The sequence below is a fragment of the Cebidichthys violaceus genome, unplaced genomic scaffold (genome assembly GCF_023349555.1).
Source record: "Cebidichthys violaceus isolate CVI_PGR_0920_01 unplaced genomic scaffold, fCebVio1.0.p SCAF_9, whole genome shotgun sequence".
Lineage (NCBI taxonomy): Eukaryota > Metazoa > Chordata > Actinopteri > Perciformes > Stichaeidae > Cebidichthys > Cebidichthys violaceus.
The window spans coordinates 3,032,521-3,057,034 of NW_027176975.1; the positions used below are offsets into that span (position 1 = coordinate 3,032,521).

Genomic DNA, 24,514 nt, shown 5'->3' on the forward strand with positions numbered 1-24,514 from the left:
TACCAGGAGAAAAAGGGCGCAACAGGGAGAAACCCGGTCCAAACCACGCACACACACACACACACACACGCACGCACGCACGCACGCGCACACCTCCCTCCAGAAACACAGACACCAACAGAGGCCCCAGAGAGCGTGCACATATTTCCCCGGACGTGAATGAAGTAGAAAGAAATGCACCGACAGCACTGTGTGTTAACTGTACGTTACTCTCTCGACATGCGCAGCACCGGGCTTTCGCTTTTCCGCTTGGACACAGACCACGCACGCGGTGGTCCTAGGGCTCATCATCATCATCATCATCATCATCATCATCAGTGCATCACGCGCGGACCGACAGGAAGTAAACAAATCAACTGAACTGTCACCGGTTGTTGCAGCCTCACCTCAAAACTTTGCCATTTATTAACCAGCTGTTTTGGGGGTTGATTTTTTTTTTTTGTTGAGTTTTTTTTCCATTTTCTTACAAAAAATCATTATGCTTTTTTAAGACTACCACACACACACACACACGCACGCACACACTAGACAGTACATCCCATAATATTTGACTCCTTTGATTAGGTTAGGTGTTTCAATATATCTTAAATTATACAGTTTTCAGTACAATATGTTGTTGTTTTTTGGACCAACTGGCACCAGGATGTGAGCTAATGTGTCTCCATCTCCTCGAGCTTCATCACCGCTTCCTGTTATGAGCGTTTCAACGTCAGTAATGCTTGATATACTTGAGTGTAACATGAAAATTGTGCTCCTTGGTTGCAGCATTATAGTTTGGCGGCACATGCACAGACTACAGCATTTTTTTTTTATTATTGTTATTATTATAATAGTTATTATTTCACCACTTTTCTTTCTGTCACAAGCATCCTGAAACTCCAGATCCAAAAAAAAAAAGAAAAGTCGACCGATGAGATCCACCGCTCCGACTCAGCGAAAAAAGAGGTTGGTTTTTTTTGCGGGCTGCGAGGGGACGGACATTTCATTTGAGTGTCTCTTGGTTTTGGCGACGTGTCCTTTCAAAGCCTTTTTAGAGGCTACACACACACACACACACACACACACACACACACACACACACACACACACACACACACACACACACACACACATGCACACACATACACAGACAGTACCGCAACCTCATAAACAAGTGTTCTTAACTGGTACAGCAAACACTTTGTACCTGTTGTGAGAGGACAAACAAAAACTATTGCACAGTAACTGTCTTTCCAATCAGATCATGAGACAGTTGTGGAATTAAACATTTGAGTCTTTTTTTTTTTTTTCTTTTTTTTTTTTTTGCCCCCTCCTCAAAAGTGTGTAAGGCCGTAGCAGTGCTTTTACAACTCCTCGGTATCAAGGTCTCTTCCTCGTCAGTGCTGAATCTCTGGGGGAAAAAAATAAAAATAACAAAAAGCTGCTCTATGGTTAATAAAGTCTACATGGAACAGCAGGACAGAGAGGCTTGGCGTCACTACGGGTGTCCTTGGGTTTCTGTTAAATTCTCTAGGAGCTGAGAGGTGACTTCATGCTGTGTGGATCAGTGATGCAGCTGTAACGTCCAAGTGGGAAAGAGGGGGGGGGGGGGGGGGGTGGGGGGGGGTCCAACAGCCCTCCAGTCCTTCCGGAGTGCGCGTGGAGACAGTAGAGGCGAAGGGTTTCTATTGCAGTTTCAGTGGCGTCGCATTGGGAATGACGGCCTGGTTGAGTTTCAGGTGTCGACCCGGAGCAGCACGGTCCAGTGTGGTTTCAGGTCCAAGGTGTGTGTGTGTGTGTGTGTGTGCGATAAAGGGGGGGGGGGGGGGGGGGGTCAGGGCCTCTTACATGTTGAAGCCGTAAGCGGGCTGAGCCGGGAAGCCGGCAGGGGCGGCAGGGTAGCCGTAGCCGGGGTACGCCGGCTGGGGAGCCACCGGAGCGGGGGAGGGGGGCAACATCAGCTGCTGACCTGATATCACACACACACACACACACACACACACACACACACACAGGGTTACATGCTAATATGGAACATTTACATTCATTTCAGTCTTTCACCAAAAACGTAACTGTTGTTCGTGCCGAGACGTGACTTAGGCTGTCCGCCCTCTGCCTGAAAACCTACCAAACACTATTGGCGGAGGCTCCGTCACTTCGTCCTCTTCGGTTTTCCTTTGGCTGTCTGCCTCGTCCAGTTTGTCCACCTGAGGGCAACAGAGACAAGGGAGCGCATCAGACGGGGATCCACGCACACAGAGTAGACTGTAGGCATCCTGCGGAAACCTCCCAACCTCCCAATGCTCGGTTAAAAACTAGACTACCAAAGAATGGGACTGGTTAACTCTGTGGCTTTATAGATACCCACTCCTGAGAGACAGAACTACACACAGCACTCTGCAGTGCAGCGGGGGGGGGGGGGGGGGGGTTACCTGAGAGAAGATGCCATGCACGTCGAATTTCTAACGCAGATTCAAATATAAATGTTAAGTCAACAATCAAAGGGCCCATTCACACCCATCACAAAAACATCCCCTAGTGGTGTCTAACCATGCTGAGACTACTGCTCCTACTGTCACCCCAATTCAATAAAGTAGAGTCAAATCTTATTTATGCTGCCCGAAGCACACATTTTTTTTTTTTTTATTTAATTTATTTTATAATTTTTTATTTGTTTTTTTTATTTATTAATTCATTTTTTTTTTGTAATTATTTTATTGAATTTTTTTTTAATTTTATTTATTTTATTATTGAATTTTTTTATTTTATTATTTTATTATAATTTTTTATTTATTGTTTTTTTTAAATTAATACATTTAAAAAAAATTGTAATTATTTTATTACATTTTTTTATTTATTTTTTATTTATTTATTAATTTAATTTTTTGTATTTATTTTATTTATTTATCTTATTTTATTTATTTTATTTTATTGAACAGGGACAGTGCACATGTTCTTAGCTGTACCAGAGTTAGCTATAAGCCGGTCTATATTATCTGTAGTCCCTGGGTCACAAACAGAGAAGAGCATCATTGTCGACAGAATAGTTTCCAATGAAACCTGTTGACAATCAAATCTGTGGATTATCATGCAGAACAAGATCTTCACAGCTGTTTGAGTTTCTAAAAAGGTTCACTTTTAAAAAAAAGCTGACTCACACCCATGAGCTAAAAAAAGTCAGTAAATAACCCTAAAACTACATCATGGATAGATACCACTGGGGGGGGGGGGTTGTGTGAAATGACCCTTTCAGAGTAGAACTACAGCGGGACTGCAGGTTAAAGGAATATTAAATTGTGTATTAAGTGGAGGAGAAGCTATTCATGCCTATATATATATAGATGCTGATGCTACGTTTCCAGCCATTCACAGTCAACGGTCTCATATCTAGAAGCCCCAGGAGGGAGGAGTTAGAGGGTGAGAGGGATCTGTTAGGTCAGGACACGCTGATCCTGAAGGACCGGTATGGAGTGCAGGCTTTGGCTCCAGCCGTAAAAAACACACAGCGGTCGATCCGGGGGCCCGAGACTTCTTCTCTGGACCGCGGTTCTACCTCCTGGACACGCTTTTGTTTCAACCATTGACACTACGAGGCTAACTTACAAATACGAAATTTAGAAAAAAACCTCCTCCGATGGCCGACAAACTTTAAAAACGTGTTAAGAACTTGTGGTGTCGCTGCTGAAGCGGAGCAAAAGCCTGCACGGACCGCCGGAGCGGGTCGCCCATGCTTTAAGGTTCCCGCGTCAGAAACCTCAGGGATGAGTTACAACGACAAAAAAAAAACAACAACGACAACACAGACAAGGACACAGAAAAAAAAGAAGAAGAAGAAGAGGGCCAGAGACCGTCACCTTCGCTGCAAACTCATCAACCTGGAAGAGAAGCCAAAAAATGCTTAACTAGCATTACTCAAGAGAGCCTGAACTATGAACAGCTGTTTTTAACTACCTCCAGGAGACTATTGTCTACCTCTCACCTGTCGGGACAGGTCGCTACAGGACATTTAACAATTAAACCAGCTTCAGAACACAGTAAAAATCCTCAATAAAATAATATCCAGTTATTAAAAACAACTTTTAAACGTTTAAACCGAGTCTCCGGTGGAGCGCTCACCTTCGTCAGGTACTCTCTCATGACCTGGATGAAGTACGGCATGGCAAAGTCCATGATGTTGTGCCTCCAGGCCAGCTCCAGCACCACGTCGGGGTGCAGCAGGTCGTAGGAGGCGAACAGGCAGGCGGCGAAGCACTCCTTCCTGCCCTCCTCCAGGAACCACTGGAGCAGAGTCTCCGCCAGCTCGGCGTCCTTGGACTCTGCGGCGTAGAGCATGGCATCCTGGGAAAAAGGCGGGAAAAGCGTATTTAATTCAGCATTAAAGCCCGTCCAAACAATTCTCTTCTCTCCTTGTAGTTAAGAGGATCTCCATTAACTGTAGACAAACGGCGCCATCTACAGGCACATAGAGGTAAACGTGAGAGCTTGGCTCAAATACTGTCACTAAGATGGGTTTGTTTTCTTGTCCTACCTTGTAGAGGTTGTCCTTCTTGCAGAGCTCCACGCTCTGTCTCCAGCGGTTGTTGCCCTTGTAAAGGTAAGCGGCGATGCGCCGGAACTCAATCAGCTCGTGTTTCTCCAACCTCTGCGCCAGGCCGATGGTGTCGAAGTTGTCGTAGGCATCGATGGACGCTCTCAGGCCCTGTGGACGACACGCAGCGTCACGTCACGGACCAACACAACAACAAGAAGAGGGATGGATGAAGCAGTTAAGTTTCTTGGAACTGGACCTCAGCAGTGCCACCTAGTGGCGACAGAAGCTGGGTATATTTCATAGACTGTGTAAGCTAATGCGGAAGTGACTTAAACATGCATTCTTTCTAACGGCCAGCAGGGGGGGGCGACTCCTCTGGTGGAGGAAGTCTGATTGTATAGAAGTCTAGAAGATTGAAACAACCTGTCAATCACAAGGTAACCTAAAGCATATCCCCTGCTTTATGGTCTGTTTGACTCTAAATGGAGCATAATGTACTAAATGAACATCATGCTGTATTGAAGAAGACTGTAAACTAGAGATTGAGACCATAAACTCATGTTTACAATGTTTACTGAGGGAATAAATCAAGAGAGAAGTAGAGTCATTTTAGACTAGACTTCTATACAACCAGAGGAGTCGCCCCCTGGTGGACACTAGATATAATGCTACATAGACGCGGCTGAGAGACCTGGTAGTCTTCCTCCTCCGTCAGCAGGTTGTTGAGGGCTTCGTTGACCGACAGGTTGTTGTGATTCTGGACGGACCTCAGGTAAGGCTTCACCACCTCCAGCTGGTTCATCTGGTTGAGCAAAAAACAACCGGCGATCGCGTCAAACCCCTCCCTGTGTGTGCCACCGCATGCTGAATGTTCAAGAGAAACGCTTTTGGTTGGACCTCGCCTGCCGGGTTTACCTTGCTGAAGAAGGCGACGGCTCGGCTGTGGTCCAGCCGCGGGGACAGGATGGTCAGCAGGTCGTTCAGTAACAGCGGTTTGTATTCCAGGTAAAAGGAAAGAGATTTGTAGTACAACTCCACGTTGGCGACCTGAGGAGAAATAACGATCCATATAAAAAGATCACGAAAGACGCTTAAAGAAAGGATCGGTCACGAACACTCGTTCACCTTCGCAATGACGTCCTTGAACGGCCCTTCTTTCCACGCATCCGTGGCGTGAGACATCATCGTGATGGCGGCGTTGTCGAACTCCTCGTATTTATCGTAGAGGAAAACCAGCTCCGCCCACAAATGAGCCTGCTCTGCTGCACGAAGGACCTGGCGAACACAGAGAACCAAGAACAACGTCACACCGAGGCCCTCATTCGGGACCGGCACCCACGCCTTTGTTTGGTTTAAGATCCTGGACTCAGATCCAGATGGTCTTCGGGAGACACTTTTGAGAACTGCTTTCATTGAATCAGAATCAGGCAGAACAAATGACTTTGTGCTGGAGGGATTGTAAACAGGTCAGAGGTCACACACACATCTTTTTGGGGGGGATTGTCCAAAATTGAAATCATACTGGGAAGGGTTTCATAGAGAAATAATTGCCACAGTAATCATTTTCCACTACATCAATGGCAAGACAATGGAAACAAAATGAGTGTGTAAAGACAGACAGTCTCTACCTTCGGGATGTTGACTCTGGACCAGAAGAGCTCCAGGTGCTCCCTCATCTTCTGAGGCTTGAACTTTGAGTAGAGGATGGCGAGCTCGGTGAACATGCCCATGTGGGCCCGCTCCAGACCCAGCGCCGCCTCCAGCAGGGCGATGAGCTCCTCGAAGTACCCGCGGTCCTGATAGTAGCTGATCAGGTCCTCCAGCTCGTCGGCGTGGATCACTATGTGGAGGCCGCAGATCTGCGCCAGCCGAAACTCCTCGCCGTCCACGCACGCAAAACACACCTGATGACCGAGAGAGAGAGAGAGAGAGACACAGAGAGAGAGAGAGAGAGAGAGAGAGAGAAAGAGAGAGAGAGAGAAAGAGAGACACAGAGAGAGAGAGAGAGCGAGAGCAAGAGAGAGAGAGAGAGAAAGAGAGAGAGAGAGGGAGGGAGAGAGGGAGAGAGAGAGAGGGAGAGAGAGACAGAGAGAGACAGAGGGAGAGAGAGAGAGAGAGACAGGACAGACAGACAGACAGAGAGAGAGAGAGAGAGAGAGAGACAGACAGACAGAGAGAAAGAAAGAGAGAGAGCGAGAGAGACAGAGAGAGAGACAGAGAGAGAGAGAGAGAGAGAGAGAGAGAGGCACGGGAGCGAGAGAGAGAGAGAGAGGGAGCGAGAGAGAGAGACAGAGAGAGAGAGAGGGAGAGAGAGAGAAAGAGAGACAGAGAGAGAGAGAGAGAGAGAGAGAGAGAGGGAGGAGGAGCGAGAGAGAGAGAGGACAGAGAGAGAGAGAGAGAGACCAGAGAGAGAGAGAGAGGAGGGAGAGAGAGAGAAAGAGAGACCAGAGAGGAGCGAGAGAGAGAGACAGAGAGAGAGAGAGAGACAGAGAGAGAGAGAGAAAGAAAGAAGAGAGAGAGAGACAGAGGAGAGAGAGAGGAGAGAGAGAGAAAGAGAGACAGAGAGAGCGAGAGAGAGAGACAGAGAGAGAGAGAGGATAGATGACAGATAACAGCTGCTTAGTTTGCTAGCATTCAAAACTTCTTCATCTCCCCTTGAGCCACAGAGCTACTGTGGCTTGTTCACAATGATGGGCGATGTTTACAACTTGAGAGGAAAACTCACTTTTATGTGTAAAAAATACTATGCGTGGTCAATATGACACGATACCACCCTTAAAGAGCCAGTTCACCCCAAACCAACCTCCGGTTCTGCCGAGTGAAGCCAATATGGAAGCGTCTTAAAACCTGCCATTCTCTCAACTGACCAGCAGGGGGTGCAGTCTGACTGTATGGAAGTCTATGAGAAAATGACTCTTACTCCTCACTTGATTTAGTTTATGGTCTCAATCTCTAGTTTCAAGTTTTCCTTCAATATAACATGATGTTCTTTTAGTACATCATGCTGCATACAGATACTAATTCATCTAAAAAAAGGTGTTTTAATGCGCCCGCTAACCTCCTTCCACGTCCGCGTGCTGTTGGCTTTGCGGGCGCTGTCCTACGGCCGCCTGGTACTCCCCGAGGTGGACCAGCGTAGACGCCAGGCGGGCGAAGTTGGACACGTTGTTGTACAAGAGCTTGGCCGCCTCGTGCATCCCCTCGTCGTAGCACCTGTCGCCCACCTGGAGGGGGACAAGGGAAGAAATGACACCCTCCGCCACAGCCCTCTTAAAAAACACACAGACACACACACACACACACACACACACACACACACACACACACACACACCTGCTGTATGTGAGCGTTGTTGGGCCCGCTGACGAACTCCTCCAGCTCGGCCAGACGGTTCGTTTTAGCCAAAGCAAAGATCAGCTCCGTCTCCACGTACGACTCTCTCGCTTTCTTTCGAGCCATCTGGAGGAATTTGACCAAGTCTTCCCAGTTATCTGCAAAACCCCCCCCCCAAAAAAAACACCTTTAAGATCACCCCGGATCAAAGCGAGACCTTACTGGTTCAGAAATAAGAGTAAAGTCGAGGCTTACCGTTCTTGCTGGCCGCGTTGACCACCTCCATGTACGCCGAGGGGTCGACGGCTTTGATGTACGAGTCGATGGCCTCCTTGACCAGGTCCCTCTGCAGCTGAGCTCGGGCCAGCTGGCTCCACACCGCCGGCTCGTTGCAGCGCTCCGCGAACTCGTAGGCGCGGTCCAAGTTCCCTATGTGCTCTATCAGTACCTGGGGAACGGAGGGGAGCGGGGACAGAACGGGGGCCCTCGCAGTGAGACACAAACACCGGGAAAGCAGCGCTCCGATTAGTACTGTAAATGGTCTTGACCTCACCTGTATGGCCGAGGTGTTGACGTCGAACTTCTTGAAAATGGCGAAGGCTTCCTCGAAGAGCTCGTTGCTGATGGCGATGTTGGCGATGTCCGGGGCGTCGTAGTTGTCCAGCCTGTTGATGTACTCCATCACGCGAGTGCGGTCGGCCTTGATGGCCGTCAAAATGAGCAGGTTCTGGAGGTTTCTGGAGGGGGGAAAAAAAATACCCGCGACAGAGGGAATCATTTAAAGAAGAAAGGATGGAGCGTAGTTGTGGTTAAATGATCAACGGAGCGCCGTGCTGCACCTGTGCTCGCTGAAGACAGAGTTGTCGAGCACAATCTTCTCCAGCAGCTCGATCAGCTCGTTGGGCAGGTCCGCGGTCATGAAGGCCTTGACCGTGACGGACACCTCCTCTGGATCCTGGGTCTCTGACAGCGCCGTCTGCACCACCTGAGGCCAGACGGAACACAACAGGAAAGATCGGGAAAAATAAAATAAAATAAAATCTACACTGAAGTGTTGGACATCAACGTAAAAAAACAAAAACGTATATGTTCCCAAACAGTAAAGGGAGCTTAATATATAACGTTTCTAAAATATTAATTTTACTCTTGAAAGTTTTACTTTTTCCTCAATATTTAAAGTTCTGTTTAAGTTTTTCTGCAAATACAATGATCCAGTTAATATTGTGATTATGATATAATTTTGACTGGTAGTAAATAAAAAACAACAAACACACACACACACACACACACACACACACACACACACACACACACACAGGCAAGGTGCTAAATACTTAATAAAACCGATATGATGATTTTATATCTTATTGTATTTGAATTATTACATTTTATGTGAAAAAAAAAATGATTCTGCTTATTTAAAAAATGTTCATTCTGTATTTATCTTTTGTATGAATAAGTACGACTTCATATGATATATATATATATGATATATATATATAAAACTTTATTTTCATACCCTGTACAGTAGTACAATTAACAGGTACATTTGGTATAAAGCGGTCACCAGACGTACAGATCTGGTCTCTACTCGGTACAGATTTAGCACGTTTCTTGGAGACAGCTAACCTGGTCGATGAGTTGTCTCCTGAAGGGGTTGTTCTCTTCCAACACGTTCGCCCAGAGCTCTGCGTCTTTCCGTCGCACCAGATAGCGAGCCTCGCTCTTGAACAAAGAGTTTTCGTTGCACACCTGAGAAGAAGAAAAAAAAAAACGGAAAGAAAGAACGCGATGAAATCCTCCTCCCGCCAACGCAAACGTCGTCTACGACGCGATATATATATATATATATATATATATAAACGCACTTTGATGAGATCCAGGTCGCACTGCCCTCTCTCGTAGGCCACGCAGGCCAGGTGGGGGTCCCTCTTCTCGCAGTACTTCCCGACCACGGCGCTGTCGTAGAACGGGTTCTCCTTCAGGAAGCGCTCGGGCGTGTTGTTGCTGTCGATGTAGATCTTGGCCAGGGCGTTGTGGGTGGCCGGCTCCTCGCACCCGTCGTGGATACGGGACTCCAGCCACGACAGCAGCAGCTTCAACCTGAGGCGATGATGGGGAAACACGAAAAAGTGTGACGCACAATTATCAACCAGCATCTAGCGAGACACACGTGGGCCGCTTATCTCTCGGCCTCACCTGTTCCTCTTCTCCACCTCCTCCACCAGCTCGTCGGTGGAGAACTGCCCCCGGACCACCATGATCAGGTTCTTGATGACGTCCTCGGCGCAGTCCACGTCCAACAGACCGCCGATCACCACCGGCAGACGACTTGGGTTCACCTGGAACGCGTGCGCGGCAAAGCGAGAAAAAAAAAAAAAGAAGATTTCAGCACGCAGCCCATGTAAGGCTATAAGCGGTAACCAGACATGCGTGAAGCCTCGAGTCCTACTTTCTGTACGTAGATTTCAATGTATTTCTGCAGGTTGTTGCGGTAGAGGTAGAGCACCAGGTCGTGGACGAAGTCGAAGCGATCGCACACGATGATGAGAGGAAGCTGGTCCGTTAGCTTGGCCTCCTACGAACGGGAAGGAAGGAAGGAAGGAGGGAAGGTGAGATTGAACCGATTAACATCTCACAAAGAAATTGCTGCTGAATGATCCAAACGGTTTACACTGGGGATCACTGGTTTTTTTGTTTTTACCTTGAGGAAGTTCTTCACCCTCTCCGGGTCGTAACAGTTGCTCTCCCTGCAAATCCGCTCCACTTCCTTGATCTGGCCTGTTTTGCAGGCGGCCTGGATGTACTTGAAGTGGACGTCGGGCTCCTGGCTGAAATTCACAATCGACCCGAGGAAGTAAAACAAGCCTTTGAATAGAGATGGGGAGGGGGGGAGAAAACAGCACAAAAAGTCAGCTCAATCTATGCTAACGTAAAAGCCTAAATTTAACCTTTAAACCCCCCCCACAACTCTACGGGTGACACCTACCCTCGTAGCTCTTGAAGGACTCGAAGAGCTCCACCAACGACTGAGTCCCCAGCTGCTCGTGATACTTGGACGCCACCTGGACGCACAGCTGCAGGTTCTGCCTGATGTTGGCCGACAACATGGCCCTCAGACACTCCAGGGAGTCCTCCACCGATAACGAGCCGAAGAAGTTCACCAGCCACTGAAAGGAGGAGGAGGAGGAGTCAGAAAAAGGGGAAAAAAAAAGTGAGAGACGGCGGGGCAAGAAGGGAGGAGGGGCTCAAAAGGTATTTCCGTATATTGCCGTACCTCTGGGTTGAGCAGGTGCGTGTGCACCACGGCCCGCTTGATGTCGTACTGGTCCGTGTAGTGCTCCAGCGCTCTCTGCAGCAGCCCCGCCTTCTCGCACAGCTGGGCAACGTGGGCGCGGTCATAGTGGGTGAACATCTGGTTGCCCAGGATCGCGTCTGCTACCTGGGGCGCTTGCATGAGGTTCATCTCAAGCAGACGGGTCTGCAGGTGTCCCTCGGCCGGGCGGTTGTTCTTCAGAGCATCCAGCAGGAAGGAGGTGCACTGCTGGATTAGGTTGCCCTCCATGAACACGTCGACGATCTACCAAAGGGCAAGAGAGGGAGGGGGGGGGGGGGGGGGGAGGAATGAACAAGTGGAAAGGCTAAGATTTTTTAAATTCCTACCATCTGTGAACCATGATGAGAGGAGAGATTAGAGTCGCACGCCATTAAGGACCACAGGCCCCCGGTGGCCAGATGTTTCAGCTCTTCTTATTTGGCGACATGTGTGAGAAATGGGCGGTGACTCTTTAAGGAGCATCAAGTCCTCCGGTTGGAGCATGTGGACTGAGCAGAGCGGTGATGTGGCTTTTAATAAAAGGTTGGGGGATTCACTGACTCAGTGGATTCCTGCCATCGCTGGCACATCTGGAATAACACAGACGGAGGCTCCCACACTGGGCACTTTGTGTGTGTGTGTGTGTGTGTGTGTGTGTGTGTGTGTGTTTGCGTGCAGGGGAGTGAATGCGCAGACATCATCGCATATCTCTGCGTCGGTGTTCCGTGCGGGCGTTACCTGGTTGATGTTGGCCAGCGGCTCTTCGTCCTGGACCAGCATCTGGGCGAACTGCAGTCCCTGGTCTGGGTTGACGCGCATCACATTCCTCAGCAGAAACACCCAGTCCGGGGCGTAGCCCACCTACAAAAGCGCCGTTGATGAAGCGGATACAAACGAATTCACTCAAACGTCCTGCACTCGACACACAAACTTTACGGTAAACGTTCGACCGCAATATGTTCCCACTCAATCGTGGCGCGTTTTCCACATGTGTTGCGAGTTAAAACGTGCATCGAATAAATATGGTTTCCTTGCGTGAGGGAGTGGAGGAGTGAAGGCCTTTGAGCTGCTTTGACCTTTTTGGCGTACAGCACGATCTTCTGGAACTGGCCGGTCTCGGCGAAGCACTGGATGACCTTGTTGGGGACGTTAGCTCTGAGGTACACGCTAAGAGCCAGGGTGGGGTCCGAGGCCTTCACCAGGTCCCCCAGCTCCTCTGAGCACTCCAGCTGCAACACACACACACACACACACACACACACACACACAATCCCGGTAACCAATAGTTAGTAGTTAGATGATTATAGGTTAAATTGCTCTAATCCCCCCGGTCCTACCTTGTCCTCCTTCAGCCATTTCTCCAGCAGCTGCTTGCGCCCCTGCTGCAGGACGGGCCGGCACAGCTCCAGAGACTCAAACTTGTTGAGCTGGCCCTGGTCCAGCAGAATACCGAAGTACTGCAACAGCGGCGAGGCCTGGCCCGGCTGGGCCGGGACGCTCTGGAACTTACGGATGGTCTCTGCCGTCCGCAGGATGCCCTGAGCGGAGGAAGGACGGCCGGGATTATTTAGCACCGACTCCCAGCGGGCGTAACCAGTACAGTTTCTAAACCATCAGCGGATAAATACTCGACAACTTGATCCCCATTAAAAGGGCCGGTGTGCAGCATTTATGGCCAATCTATTGGCAGAAATGCAATGTGGTATTCAGAACTATGTTTATTTATTCATAACAATTGGATTTGGCTGCAAAATATTTACTCAAATATGGATTTTTAAGACCTCCTGTTTCTAAAGCATCTAAAAGCGAATTGTCCTTTTTTGTCTAACCCCTCCCCTCTTCGCGGAGTCCGCCGTGTTGCACAGCCACGTTTCTACAGTAGCCCAGAGCGGACAAACCAAACAGCTGTTTTTAGCGTTCCCCGAAGGCCACGGCAGTTCTCCCACACGACGCGACTCGAGCGAAAAAGGGCATTCGGTTGGTTGCAACCTTCGACCTCACCACTAGATGCCGCTAAAAATCCTCCACGCTGTCCCTTTAAGTACAGCCGCAAGCACTTTTTCTGACTTTTTTGCCGGCGCATCTGGTACATATTTGGACGCGCGATCGCTACGGCGCAGCGGTAAACACGAGGGCGTACCTTGGGTGCCGACGCAGCGACCTTTGCGGCCTCTGAGTAACTCCCCTGGGAAAACAGAGTGTTGAACTTCCTGGCAAAAATCTCCTCGGCCCCAGCCAGGTTGGACCTCACAGCCATCCTCAAGGCCAGATCGGGGTTCTGCAGGACGTTGGTGGCATAGTTGACGATGTTTTCCTCCTCGACACACACCGACAACACCTGGGAAGAAAACACGTATCAACACCTCGGATCGGTTTTCATAAAAAAAAAACACATCAGGAGCAGAGCTGTTATTTGTGTTTGGCCCGTTTCTCACCTGTCCCTTCTTGTTGACCCCGATGATTCCCGAGGTGGCTTCATGAGGGGCGGTTACAAAGATGGTCTCTGCACTGATGCGGTTCATGTAGATGCACACTCCGGACTCCAGGTCGTACAGGTGAATGTAACCGTACTTCGTGATCAAATATATGACGCCGTGCTTATTACCAATCTGGGGAGAACGATCAGAGACAGAGATTTGATCAGCTGTCGCCCCCTTTGTTTACCACAGATGAAGTATCACCGGGGGGGGGGGTCCTTCCTCACCTGCATAGCTACAGGAAAGTCTGTCTGGGCCTCTGGGGGGAAGAACACATCCACCGCTTTCTTAGCAAATGGCTGGTTTCCTGCAGCTGGCTGACCGACTTCAATGATGTGCAACTGGAAGAAGGAAGCCCACGTTAGAAAGAAGTGACCGCAGTAGGTGAGCGGCCAACCACAGCACAGCAAACGTAAACACGAAGAGGGCAGACAATGCACACTAGTACACTCTTTGTTGAGCTATTTTGGAGAGCGAGAGGCACGTCGCTACAAAGCTTGTTTTACCTATGATCTCAGCTAGTTTGCACATCACACGCTCTTTGTTCAGAGGCTTAAATAAATACACTGCGATAGCATCAGGAGATGCCTTGTCTGCATGCAATCCGGGGTGGGGGGGCCTCACCTTTCCCCCGGCCTGTGAGCGCACGGCAAAACAGAAGAGGGTGGAGGGTTTGGCATTTCCCTCCACTTTGAACTCCCCGAAGGCGGCGGCGTGGCCCTCGATGGGCTGGGACACTTTCCTGTCAACGGAATACAGCTGCATGGCCCCGACCACGCGGTTTTGCTGCGGGGGCAACAAGAGACGAAAACAACGTAAGCTTGCATTCTCTCTAGTGTCCACCAGGGGGCGACTCCTCTGGTTGTATAGAAGTCTAGTCTAAAATGACTCTACTTCTCTCTTGATTTATTCCCTCAGTAAACATTGTAAACATGAGTTTATGGTCTCAATCTCTAGTTTACAGTCTTCTTCAATACAGCATGATGTTCATTTAGTACATTATGCTCCAATTTAGAGTCAAACAGACCATAAAGCGCGGCGCTTGAACAGAGCCATGTGTAGTGAACATGTTTTCATACCTGCGCAGAAATCCCTATCAGCAGCAGCCACTTCTGCTGCTCGTCGGTTCTGTAGTTGATGATCTGACACCCGGCCAGACTGGCGTGCCGATCGAACACTTTGGCGGGCTGGGAGTCCCCCTCCATGCTCCAGTGAAAGACGGCCGTGTCCGTCACCAGCGCCACGGTGTTCACCGAGATCCACTTCCAGAACATGACCTCCTCCGTCATGGTGTGCGCCTTCACCTTGCTCTTCATCTCGATGTTGAAGATCTGCAGCGTCTTGGCGGCTGATGGGGAGGCAAAGGTGACGGAGAAAAGACATGAGACCGACTGCACTCAACCTTTTTTTTTAATCTTCATTTATTAAAAACAATGTTTTGCATGAATAATGAAATAATGACAATGAAAGCCTTTTAAAAAAACCCCAGAAAAAGTCAGATTTGAGTTTTTCTAACCAAAGGAAACATGGCTGAAACTTCCTGGGTGCAACTGAACTCTGGCTCCAGGAAGTTGAGATATCATAATAACGTAAAATAAGTATTTTTTTCCTGGTTTTGAAGGCTGCTTTACACAAGAATTTGGTTATTTTCAGAACATACCAAACTGTTCCAGCTGTGCTATCAGTTGCTTTTACCCACTTAAGTCATTATATATCCACATTACTGACGATTATGTATCAAGAAGGTCCTCATGATAAACTGACTGAACTCGCTGAGCCGCAATAATAACAAACAAACGAGGAGCGACAACAAACGGGTGAGGAAATGAGTGATCGAGGTGAACGCCAACGGCACGCACACGCACACACACACACACACACACACACACACACACACACACACACACGGCCATGACGGTGCACAGACGGCCGTATCGCCACGACAGAGCAGACAGACGGAGAGCAACTCACCGTCTGAGAGAGGACAGAAAGCAAGGGAGAGAAAAGCAAACGTGTCAGAGGAGCATTGCAGGCAAATCATCGTGATCGGCGCTCGTGTTTTGTGCTCCGGGGGCAAGAATCTGTGGCAGAAAATCGTTTTTGGCACGACAAATTTAGTACATCCGGGCAATAAAAAGGGACCGCGCTGTACATATATATATATATATATATATATATATATATATATATATATACAGCATCGACAGAGCATCAGTCATTGCACGGAGATGCCGGTAAATCTGTGAGAACTAGGGAGAGATGGACGGCGCCAACGCCACGTGGACGGCAATAATAATAATAATAATAATAATAATAATAATAATAACAACCTCGCCGCTAACAACGCCGGCCGGCTGATTTACCTTTCAGGGCGATGACCTTGCTGGCCGGGTTCATGATGGCGCTGTCGGCGGAGATGGGCCTCCTGATCGGGTTGGTGGGGTCGGACATGTCCACGATCACCACCTGGTTCTGCTCGCCCACCTTCTCCCTGATGCAGATGAACTTGTCCGACTCCATGGTCAGATAGCTGAACCCGATGTTGGCGGGGTTCACGCCCATGTTCTGCAACTGGAAATAAAAGAACCGTGACACCAGCTTTATTACACGTTGGAATGTAGCGGTCAGCAGGATGAATGTACATTCTGAGAGGTTATTCGTCCAATAGTTTACCCTTATTTGGGCTAAAAGTAAAAACTCAGCTATTAGTGGAACGTCCCAACTCAACAGACCCCTGAAGAAGTCCCGCCTCCAGTTTTTCCAGGGACATTCTTAAAGTGCTATTTTTGCAGACAGGGGGGGGGGGGGGGGTCTGGTGGGAACAAGCGTTCTCACTCTCACTCTTATAACAGCCGCTAGTAATCTGCTGAAGTTACTGAGGTATGTTGAGAGCTTACGTCTGGTGTTTTGTGTTTCTTTTCTTCCTATCGTGAACCGTCGTCACGTTCCCGATTCAAAAGCGGGGCGTCGCTTTATTTCAGCAAAAAGCCCGAGTCGTCGCGTGAGCCGACCGGCTGCGAGGAGGTTCAATCACGGGCTGGATCGTCATCTAGGAACTACGTTACAGAAAGTCAGGGAATAGAGATCCTGATAGATAGAATCTGTTTTTAAATAAAGCACCGTCAGCAAATCCCAGGATGCTAATTCGGCATATTTACTTTCCTAACGAGGAGAAGCCCCCAGGTGTGACAACAAGGCCTCAGACGCTGACGTCAGAGTTTCTGCTGCGTCAAATCTCAGCAGAACTAACGGACGTAGAAAAAAAAAGAAGAAAAAAAAAAAAGGCTCCACCTTTGGTCAACGGCCGCCGAACAGAGGAATCATTGTGACCGAAAACATTCTCTCTCTCTCTCTCTCTCTCTCTCTCTCTCTCTCTCTCTCCCTCTCTCTCTCGCTCTCTCTCTCTCCATTATGCAGTCTGAGGCGAGCGGAAAGGAATCCTTTACGCCCATCACAAGGACTGTACTATCTCTCTCAGTTGGCAGGTTGGAGCAGGACGGACACGGATCCCCGACCGCTGAGCCATTTAAAGCATGTCATCTGCATAACAGGAAGGATGCAGCAGGAAGGATGTCATCATCATCAGTGTGTGTGTGTGTGTGTGTGTGTGTGTGTGTGTGTGTGTGTGTGTGTGTCTCAGACAGAGGGGTCACGATGAAAGAAGCTCTTTTCTACATTATTCATGTCCGAGAAATTACATTTTTTTTAAATTACACTGGTTGCATAATCACACCATCGCGTCTGAAACGCTTAACCGAAGCACGCCGCGGCGGAACAATATCGTCGTCTTATTGTTCCGCAAACTTCTGCTGCATGCATGGACCGGGTACACACAAGGGGTTTCTGCAAAACAATCAGTCGATTGACGGAAAACTGAAGCAATAAATGTACATTTTCGTTGATCGCTTAAGTTGTTTCTCAAGCATAAACAGCATCTTTAGAAGCTTTTAGAATTGCTGCTTCTAATGTAAATGAAATACATTTTGGATTTTGAACCATTGGATTAACACAATGAACTATTTAAAGACTTCTTCTTGCTCTCTGTTAAACTGTGACGGGGCGTTTTTCACTTAGTCCTACTTCAGTAATAGTTGTTTTACTTAAAAAACACACCTTTTCAAGTCTGCTGTCCTACTCCTGTAATGCATATAAACCATTTCATCTCCTTTGTGAAGTGTCTTTGAGCTTTTTGAAAGTGCATCCTAAATAATTAGTACGCATAAACCAACCGCTTAGCTGCAACTCGATGGACAGCTTGGTTTCTGGAGGAGTTATGGGGGAACCGACGAGATTCAAGGCTTCTTGAAAAAGGCCACGGAGAAGACCTGAGGGAGGACTGGAGCCATATGCTGCATCTCCTGGAGACTGCCAGAACTATCTCTGGGCGAGGGGAGGGGGAGGGGGAGCGGGAGGGGGAGGGGGACCACAATAAAGATAGTGGGGAGGACGGGAGTGAAAGGGGGGGGGGTCCTAAAAGGAAAGGGAGGCTGGGTGTGATGAATGTAGCTCTTATGAGATACGAAGGAGGACGGGATGTCTGTTCCAGTAACACAGGCCTTTGGCAATCTTCAGCTCAGGGTGGGGCAACTGACTCACCGGAAGAACCCCCCCCTCCCTCCCTCCCTCCCTCCCTCCGTACTCCTTCTCAGTAGAACATTCCAGACTAAAAATCACACTTCAGCTCCATAAGCTACCTCTAGGAAAACGTCTCTACACACACACACACACACACACACATACACAGACTCCTAGAAGTCCTCTTCCCTCAAACAGCTGAGATTGACAATCACACACACAATAAAAATAAAAATGACACATCCCAGTAAACAAGAGCAGCAGGACTTGAGCTGATGACACAGCGCTGACGGTATTTTTGGTGAGTCATAGACCCGGGTGGATGCGATGCCGAGGCACTGACACGTCGCATCAGCAGCTGAAGGGGTTTTGGGTTCACAGTGGGGGGGGGATTATTATGCAAGCGCAATTAAAAAGGGAGGAGCTTCCTTACCCGAGCTGTAGATACAGGCTTGTGTGTGTGTGTGTGTGTGTGTGTGTGTGTGTGTGTGTGTAGCCTATAATATAAATAAGGAAAACCGTACGGCTGCTCTAATCAATATTCTCTGCTAACATTGGATCGAATGAATATATATATAAATATATATATATATATATATTTATATATATAAATATATATATATATATATATATATATATATAAATATATATATATATATATATGAAAGGTGTCGCTCCTAATGACAAACCCACAGCTGCTCTATGCAGCGTTTTTTTCTTTGTTTTGTTTTTAAATGAACGCCAGCGTACCGTTTACCGAAACGTTCGGCGAATAAGCGCAAAAAAACACGAAATCGGCAGAAATGCTCAAGTTTCCCGCTCTTTTTCGGCGAGCAGCCGTCCGTCCTCGTCCGCCGCTGGTCACGGTAGCAGTTTGATCACAATCATAATCGTTTGGCTGCTTCAGCTAATTGTCTTTTGTCTTTTTTTTGCTCACAAAACAATCAAAAAGAACCCACAAGAGCACCTTGTGACATAATATGTCAGTGACTGTGTTCACAGCTCGTTTCTGCTGCCCTCAAGTGGCCCAAAAAAAGAATGTCTTAATTCGCTAGCTGGTGCTACGACGTACTGTGACGTACGTATGTCCTTCAAACAGATCATATTTGGGGGTCACTGTTCATGACAATAACCAAATATTCATAATGCGTATTTCTTAGACAAAACAACGAGTTGAATCATCTAGAAAATAATCTGACAAACAACCGGTACGGTCCAGTTATTGCAGCTTTAACAGCATGTGACTAATTTCACATTGCAGAGAGAGAGAGAGAGACACACAGTGTGCGTATTGTTTGGCGTGACAGAAAACAGACGCTCGCCCTCATCCTCCGCCAGCCGTCGCAGATGTGTCCCGTTAAGGGCCGCTCATGTCATCCCGCTTCCCGTCCTGATGCGATTTGCCCGGACTTTAATAGGACCCGCTTACCATATCCGCCCCCATCACATCCGCTGGACGCCACGGGATACGGCGCCAACGCACCGGGATGCCGTAAAAAAAAAAAAAAAGACTCTCCTAGACTCACCCAGACCAGACGGGACGAGGTTCAAGGCTTTTTAGTGCGTATAAGACCGGAGCCACATCAGCTGCAAATGACTCTCCCTTTGGCACTTTCATGATCCAACAGACTATTCTTATCTTATCTCGACCACCGACATAATCAATCATCTGGAGGCCGCGGCGGCGACATGATGTAAGCTTACGTTCCTGCTCCGCACACACACACACACACACACACACACACACACACACACTACAGGGCCCTGGTCCCGGTCCCTTTGGGGTCAGCTGACGGTGAACTTTGACTCGCGGCCTGGACCTCGCATCACAAATCACAAGCGAGGGAGACAAAGAGCGACGGCAGAGGAGAGGCTTCACGCGGCGTTTAATGACTGGACGGAGAAAAATCAATTGCATCTCCTCGTGTTAGAGGACTGTATCGAGGGGGGGGGGTCGCTCTTGATCTCATGCCGGTACCTCATCTTGAAAAACCCGAGTCCGTGTTACACTCCTGAGCAACCGGCCCAGGCTGAGCTGTAAATACCAGGCCGAGAGAGAAAAAAAGAAAGCTAAACAACTTGAGGCCCAAAGTCCTGGGTTCGCAAATTCCAAGCATTTTTTTTGACTCTGCTGGAGCCACCTAGATTCACAGAGGGATACGACTGGGGGGCCGAGCTGGGATTTCATGCTAGAGGTGGAACGTAGAAGCAGGAGGCTGCTTATCACTGTCTCGAGGCACTGTGTGTGTGTGTGTGTGTGTGTGTGTGTGGGGGGGGGGGGGGGGGGGGTCTCTTAGGAGATGTGTGAGGGAAAGGCATGTGCCGTCACAACCCAGACATCGCCAGGTTCCTGAGAGCTGCCCTCCTCCATCAGCAGAGCAACAACAGGCCCGTCAGAGAGGGGAGCAGAGGAGCCCCGTGGCCTGCAGGCTCTGCTGGTCGGCACTGGGGGGGGGGGATAAAGGACCTTTGGCTGGCGAAAGTGGGGCTACCGGCCAGAGGAAGGGAAACACACACAGAGAGAGAGAGGGGGGGGGGCTTTTCTTGTGAAAGGCCATTTCACTGCCTGCTGTTACCATAACAACAGGCTACAGACAGGGGGGGTGCGTCACAAAACTTTTCTCCTCTGGCTGCAAGACACTGAGCACTGGTGGTGGTGGGGGGGGGGGGGGCTGCTGCTGTGGGACGATCATCAAAGACCAAACCAGAGGTTTAAAGGAGGAAGGGGGGGGGGGGCATAGTGGATATAGTTCCTCCACAGAAAACCCAAAATAAGTGGCTGTTTGTTTTCCCCTTTCTGCCACAGACTGTAACAGGGGGGCATTTTGTGCAAGTGTGTGTGTGTGTGTGTGTGTGTGTGTGTGTGTGTGTTTTTCCCACTGCAGGGCTTTTTTTTCTTTTCTTTTTTTTCTTTTTTTTTTACAACTCTTGTCATGTTGATGCTGATCATTGTAAAGCTGCACAAGATGCTCCTCTGGCATGCAAACACACAAACACAAGTGGAGCATGGAGACGCGTCCAAATCAAAATCGCTCTGAGCCCAAAAAAAAACAAACAAAAAAAACCAAACACCACCAGACACCAGAACAGACTTCTCTCCACTGACCGTCACCCGTCAGTCACACGGCGTCACACGCAAACCCATGTGCAACAACCGGCACCTACATATTCTACGTTCTATATATCTATACATGTTCCGCCTGCCTCAGGTACAGAAAGTATCCTACAATCATTCCACATGTACTCAAGCACCCTTGCACTCTGCATCATTACACTTTGTGTATATATATCTATATATATATAGATATATATATAGATATATATATATATGTGTGTGTGTGTGTGTGTGTGTGTGTGTGTGTGTGTGTGTGTGTGTACATAGTTCAATACCTCTGTTCTACTTTGTTGCCCTTGTTTTTCTTTATTTCTGCGTGTGTGTACGTTGAGAGCGAGGGACACATTGCTCGCATGTGTACGTATGCATGGCCGATGATTCTGATATAGACGCTGTAATATGACACTTTATTTTCACATATGGGGTTAGGGTTATTGCGGCATCGACACGTTGCTCGAACGAGGTGTTTACAGCGGAGTGATGCGGATTTCGAAAGTTGTTCAACTGTTGTAAATGAATAAATATGCCTCCGCCTCTCCGCACTTCTTGTCGACGGCGTTTGTTGCCGTTGCTTGAAGGTTACAAAAAGTCGCGAACACGGTCGCTGCAGGACATGACAACAACATGGTAGCCAGCCGGAGCCGCGAGCGCGAGCGCGAGTGCCATCCGGGGTTCACGGTTACAATGTTACCGACAACAGCTGAGCTCGGTTGTCAAGACGCCGCAGTTTGCACCGGAGCGGATTGAAAGAGACAGCGGCGTTTTTCCACTTGAATGGGGAAGGAAGGAAGGAAGAAAAGGGGGGGGTAACTGCGGCGTATCAACGCACACACACGCACGCACGCACGCGCCGGTCCGCATTGGAGCTGCTGCTGTGTACTGGTCATTTTTTTTTTTACAAGTCATCATCTGGCCGGGCAGAAGAAAACTAGGCCTGTAGCTATATTGAGCACCAACCCCGGCAGCCCTATTTCAGATTCCCTTTAAATGCGACACGTGTGTGTGTGTGTGTGTGTGTGTGTGTGTGTGTGTGTGCGCGCGCGGCACATGCTGCGCAAAAAAAAAAAAAAAAAAAAGAAATGAGCTGAAATTAATTTTCATAAGGCTTTTTTCCCCCCTCTCTCTCTTTCGTCTCTGCTTACCTGCAGATGTTCCTGAAATCGTATCGGCAGTATCTGAGCCATGTCTGGAGGGGGGGTTCTCTCTCCGAAGAGTCCGCGAGGAAGGAAAAGGGGGAAGGGGACAGCAGCAGGAGGAGTGGACGGGATCTTGCTCTGTTAGTGCCCCCAAAAAACGTCCCCAAAAGTCGGATCCGATGGGCAGCGGTGGGTAGCCTGCGTTGGTATCACACGAATCCACTGACTGCTCCCATTCAGTTGCCCCCCCCCCCCCGCCCCCATTACGCCAGTCCTGATTTGAAAACTCCGCACCTCCGCTCAGAAAACTAGTCCGCTTCAACTACTACTGGCGTGTAAACCAGCTCCTCGGCGAGCCATGTGACTATACATGGTGTTTCCCCCCAAAAAATACAAATTGGTTGTTGTAAGTGATGACTTCTCATAAGCTCCCCGTTTCGTGGATTTATTAATTCTTTCCTCTCCTCAGAGCTGTCAATGCAAACGCGTCGGATGTGCAGTTTGTACCCCTCCGCCGCAGCACCCCCCCCACTTTCCTTCCCCCACCAACTTCGAAATCAGGGCTCGTGACAAGCGCCCCACCTTTGCCCGTGATTTTCTGGAGAATCACACACACACATACACACATTATTCCAGAAAAGTGTTGTTGTTGTTGTTGTTGTTGTTGTATGTTCCTGAGTGGACTGCTGACGTTTCATTAATTTTTTTCCCAAGGAGCTGAAGCTCCATCTTGTTGACTGACAGGATCTCATCTACTCTCATCATCACCATCATCTCCGTCATGCCCGGCGAGCAGGTTGTGGACAACTGCAACCATCTTCACTTTCAGTAAGTTAAGTCGTCATGCATTGCACTTCATTTAGTGTTAAGACGAGCTTTCTGGTCTTATTCACCGTTGAATGCATAATGCAAATAATGAAAAATTGGAAAATAGTTTAAAAAAAATCATGGTTTAAAAGTCACAGCCATGTAGACCCGTCAGCTGTTTGCGGTTGGTCTGAAAAAGACTTCCTTTTCAAGTCAACAAAGGCCTTTACGCTCCTGATGTGAGTCAGTATTACACACAGGATGTGGACGGAGCAGACAGCATTTGAAATCAAAAAGGCTACTGTTCCACAGGAACTGACACACAATATGGTTCCTCAATTGATAAGGAAAGAAAGAATTAGGTGACATTTGGTCCTCTCGATACACAGGAAGTATAACGCGCTCAGAGTAAAAACTCGTTGTAGATTTATATCTTTTTAGGTGGACAGTAAAGCAGAGGATCTGTTAAGTCCTTGTTGTTTACCTCTAAAAACATGTTGCAAAAGGCCTCCGTGACATTTCAGTTTAACAATTATATTTTCGAATAACAAATCTCAGACTCGGGGCTTTCTAGTGGCTTTAAGACGCTCGCCATGTAATTGAAATGTCCAGTCGGGGATCTCTGCGGCGTGCCATCCCCCATCTCTCTTCCTCCCTTCATTTCCTGTCATACCTTTTTAATCGCACAACCCAACAGAGGTAAAAAACATGACTTATAAACTTACAGCAGTATGCAGTATACGGCCTGCACTGGAATCTACCAGGTAATACGATGAGACAACTTTAAACTGTGTTATTACTGCAGAAACATAAGTCGAGACGTGACTGTACTATCATGATGCTCGCTCTGTAAGTCATTTCAAATTTCAAGCACACTATAGCCTTTAGCTGTTGCTGTAATTTTACAGTTAAATGCCACAAAAAGTCCAATAAACCTACAAAAAAAACCCCCTCTTAACAGACAGTTACTGTAATTTGCATAGCATTATGGATATAGTGCAGACGCTATATGTCTTTACAGTATCTTTTTCTGTACTGTTACACCTATAGTGCTACTGTAGAAAGGCTACATTAACTCAATGTGGTGTCCATATATGGATGTGATTTGGGCTGTTTATGTATTTCTTGTATGCATGTTTGTTTGTTTTTTCTTTAATTCAGTGGTTGCAATAATTCAAGACATTTAAAATATCTATTAATGACGAACCAGGGTGTACTTTAAAATAGCAAGTGATGAACAAGAGT

At 48.1% G+C, this 24,514-nt stretch overlaps 1 protein-coding gene across 1 annotated transcript; it reads right to left on the reverse strand.

Moving 5' to 3' along the window:
- Positions 1 to 371: 371 nt before the first annotated feature.
- On the reverse strand, positions 372 to 22,553 carry cltcl1 (clathrin, heavy chain-like 1). The gene is given in 32 exon segments (XM_068704284.1): positions 372 to 1,948; positions 2,108 to 2,186; positions 3,828 to 3,854; positions 4,096 to 4,317; positions 4,508 to 4,678; positions 5,202 to 5,312; positions 5,426 to 5,557; positions 5,636 to 5,785; positions 6,139 to 6,414; positions 7,569 to 7,610; positions 7,612 to 7,734; positions 7,844 to 8,001; positions 8,099 to 8,291; positions 8,397 to 8,580; positions 8,683 to 8,828; positions 9,473 to 9,595; positions 9,712 to 9,946; positions 10,043 to 10,185; positions 10,296 to 10,421; positions 10,548 to 10,711; positions 10,833 to 11,013; positions 11,121 to 11,423; positions 11,898 to 12,020; positions 12,236 to 12,388; positions 12,497 to 12,697; positions 13,300 to 13,497; positions 13,595 to 13,768; positions 13,864 to 13,977; positions 14,261 to 14,422; positions 14,716 to 14,984; positions 16,000 to 16,207; positions 22,469 to 22,553. Coding segments are annotated over 32 exon segments (5,058 nt in total). The 5' UTR covers positions 22,511 to 22,553; the 3' UTR covers positions 372 to 1,823.
- Between the last annotated feature and the right edge of the window lie 1,961 nt (positions 22,554 to 24,514).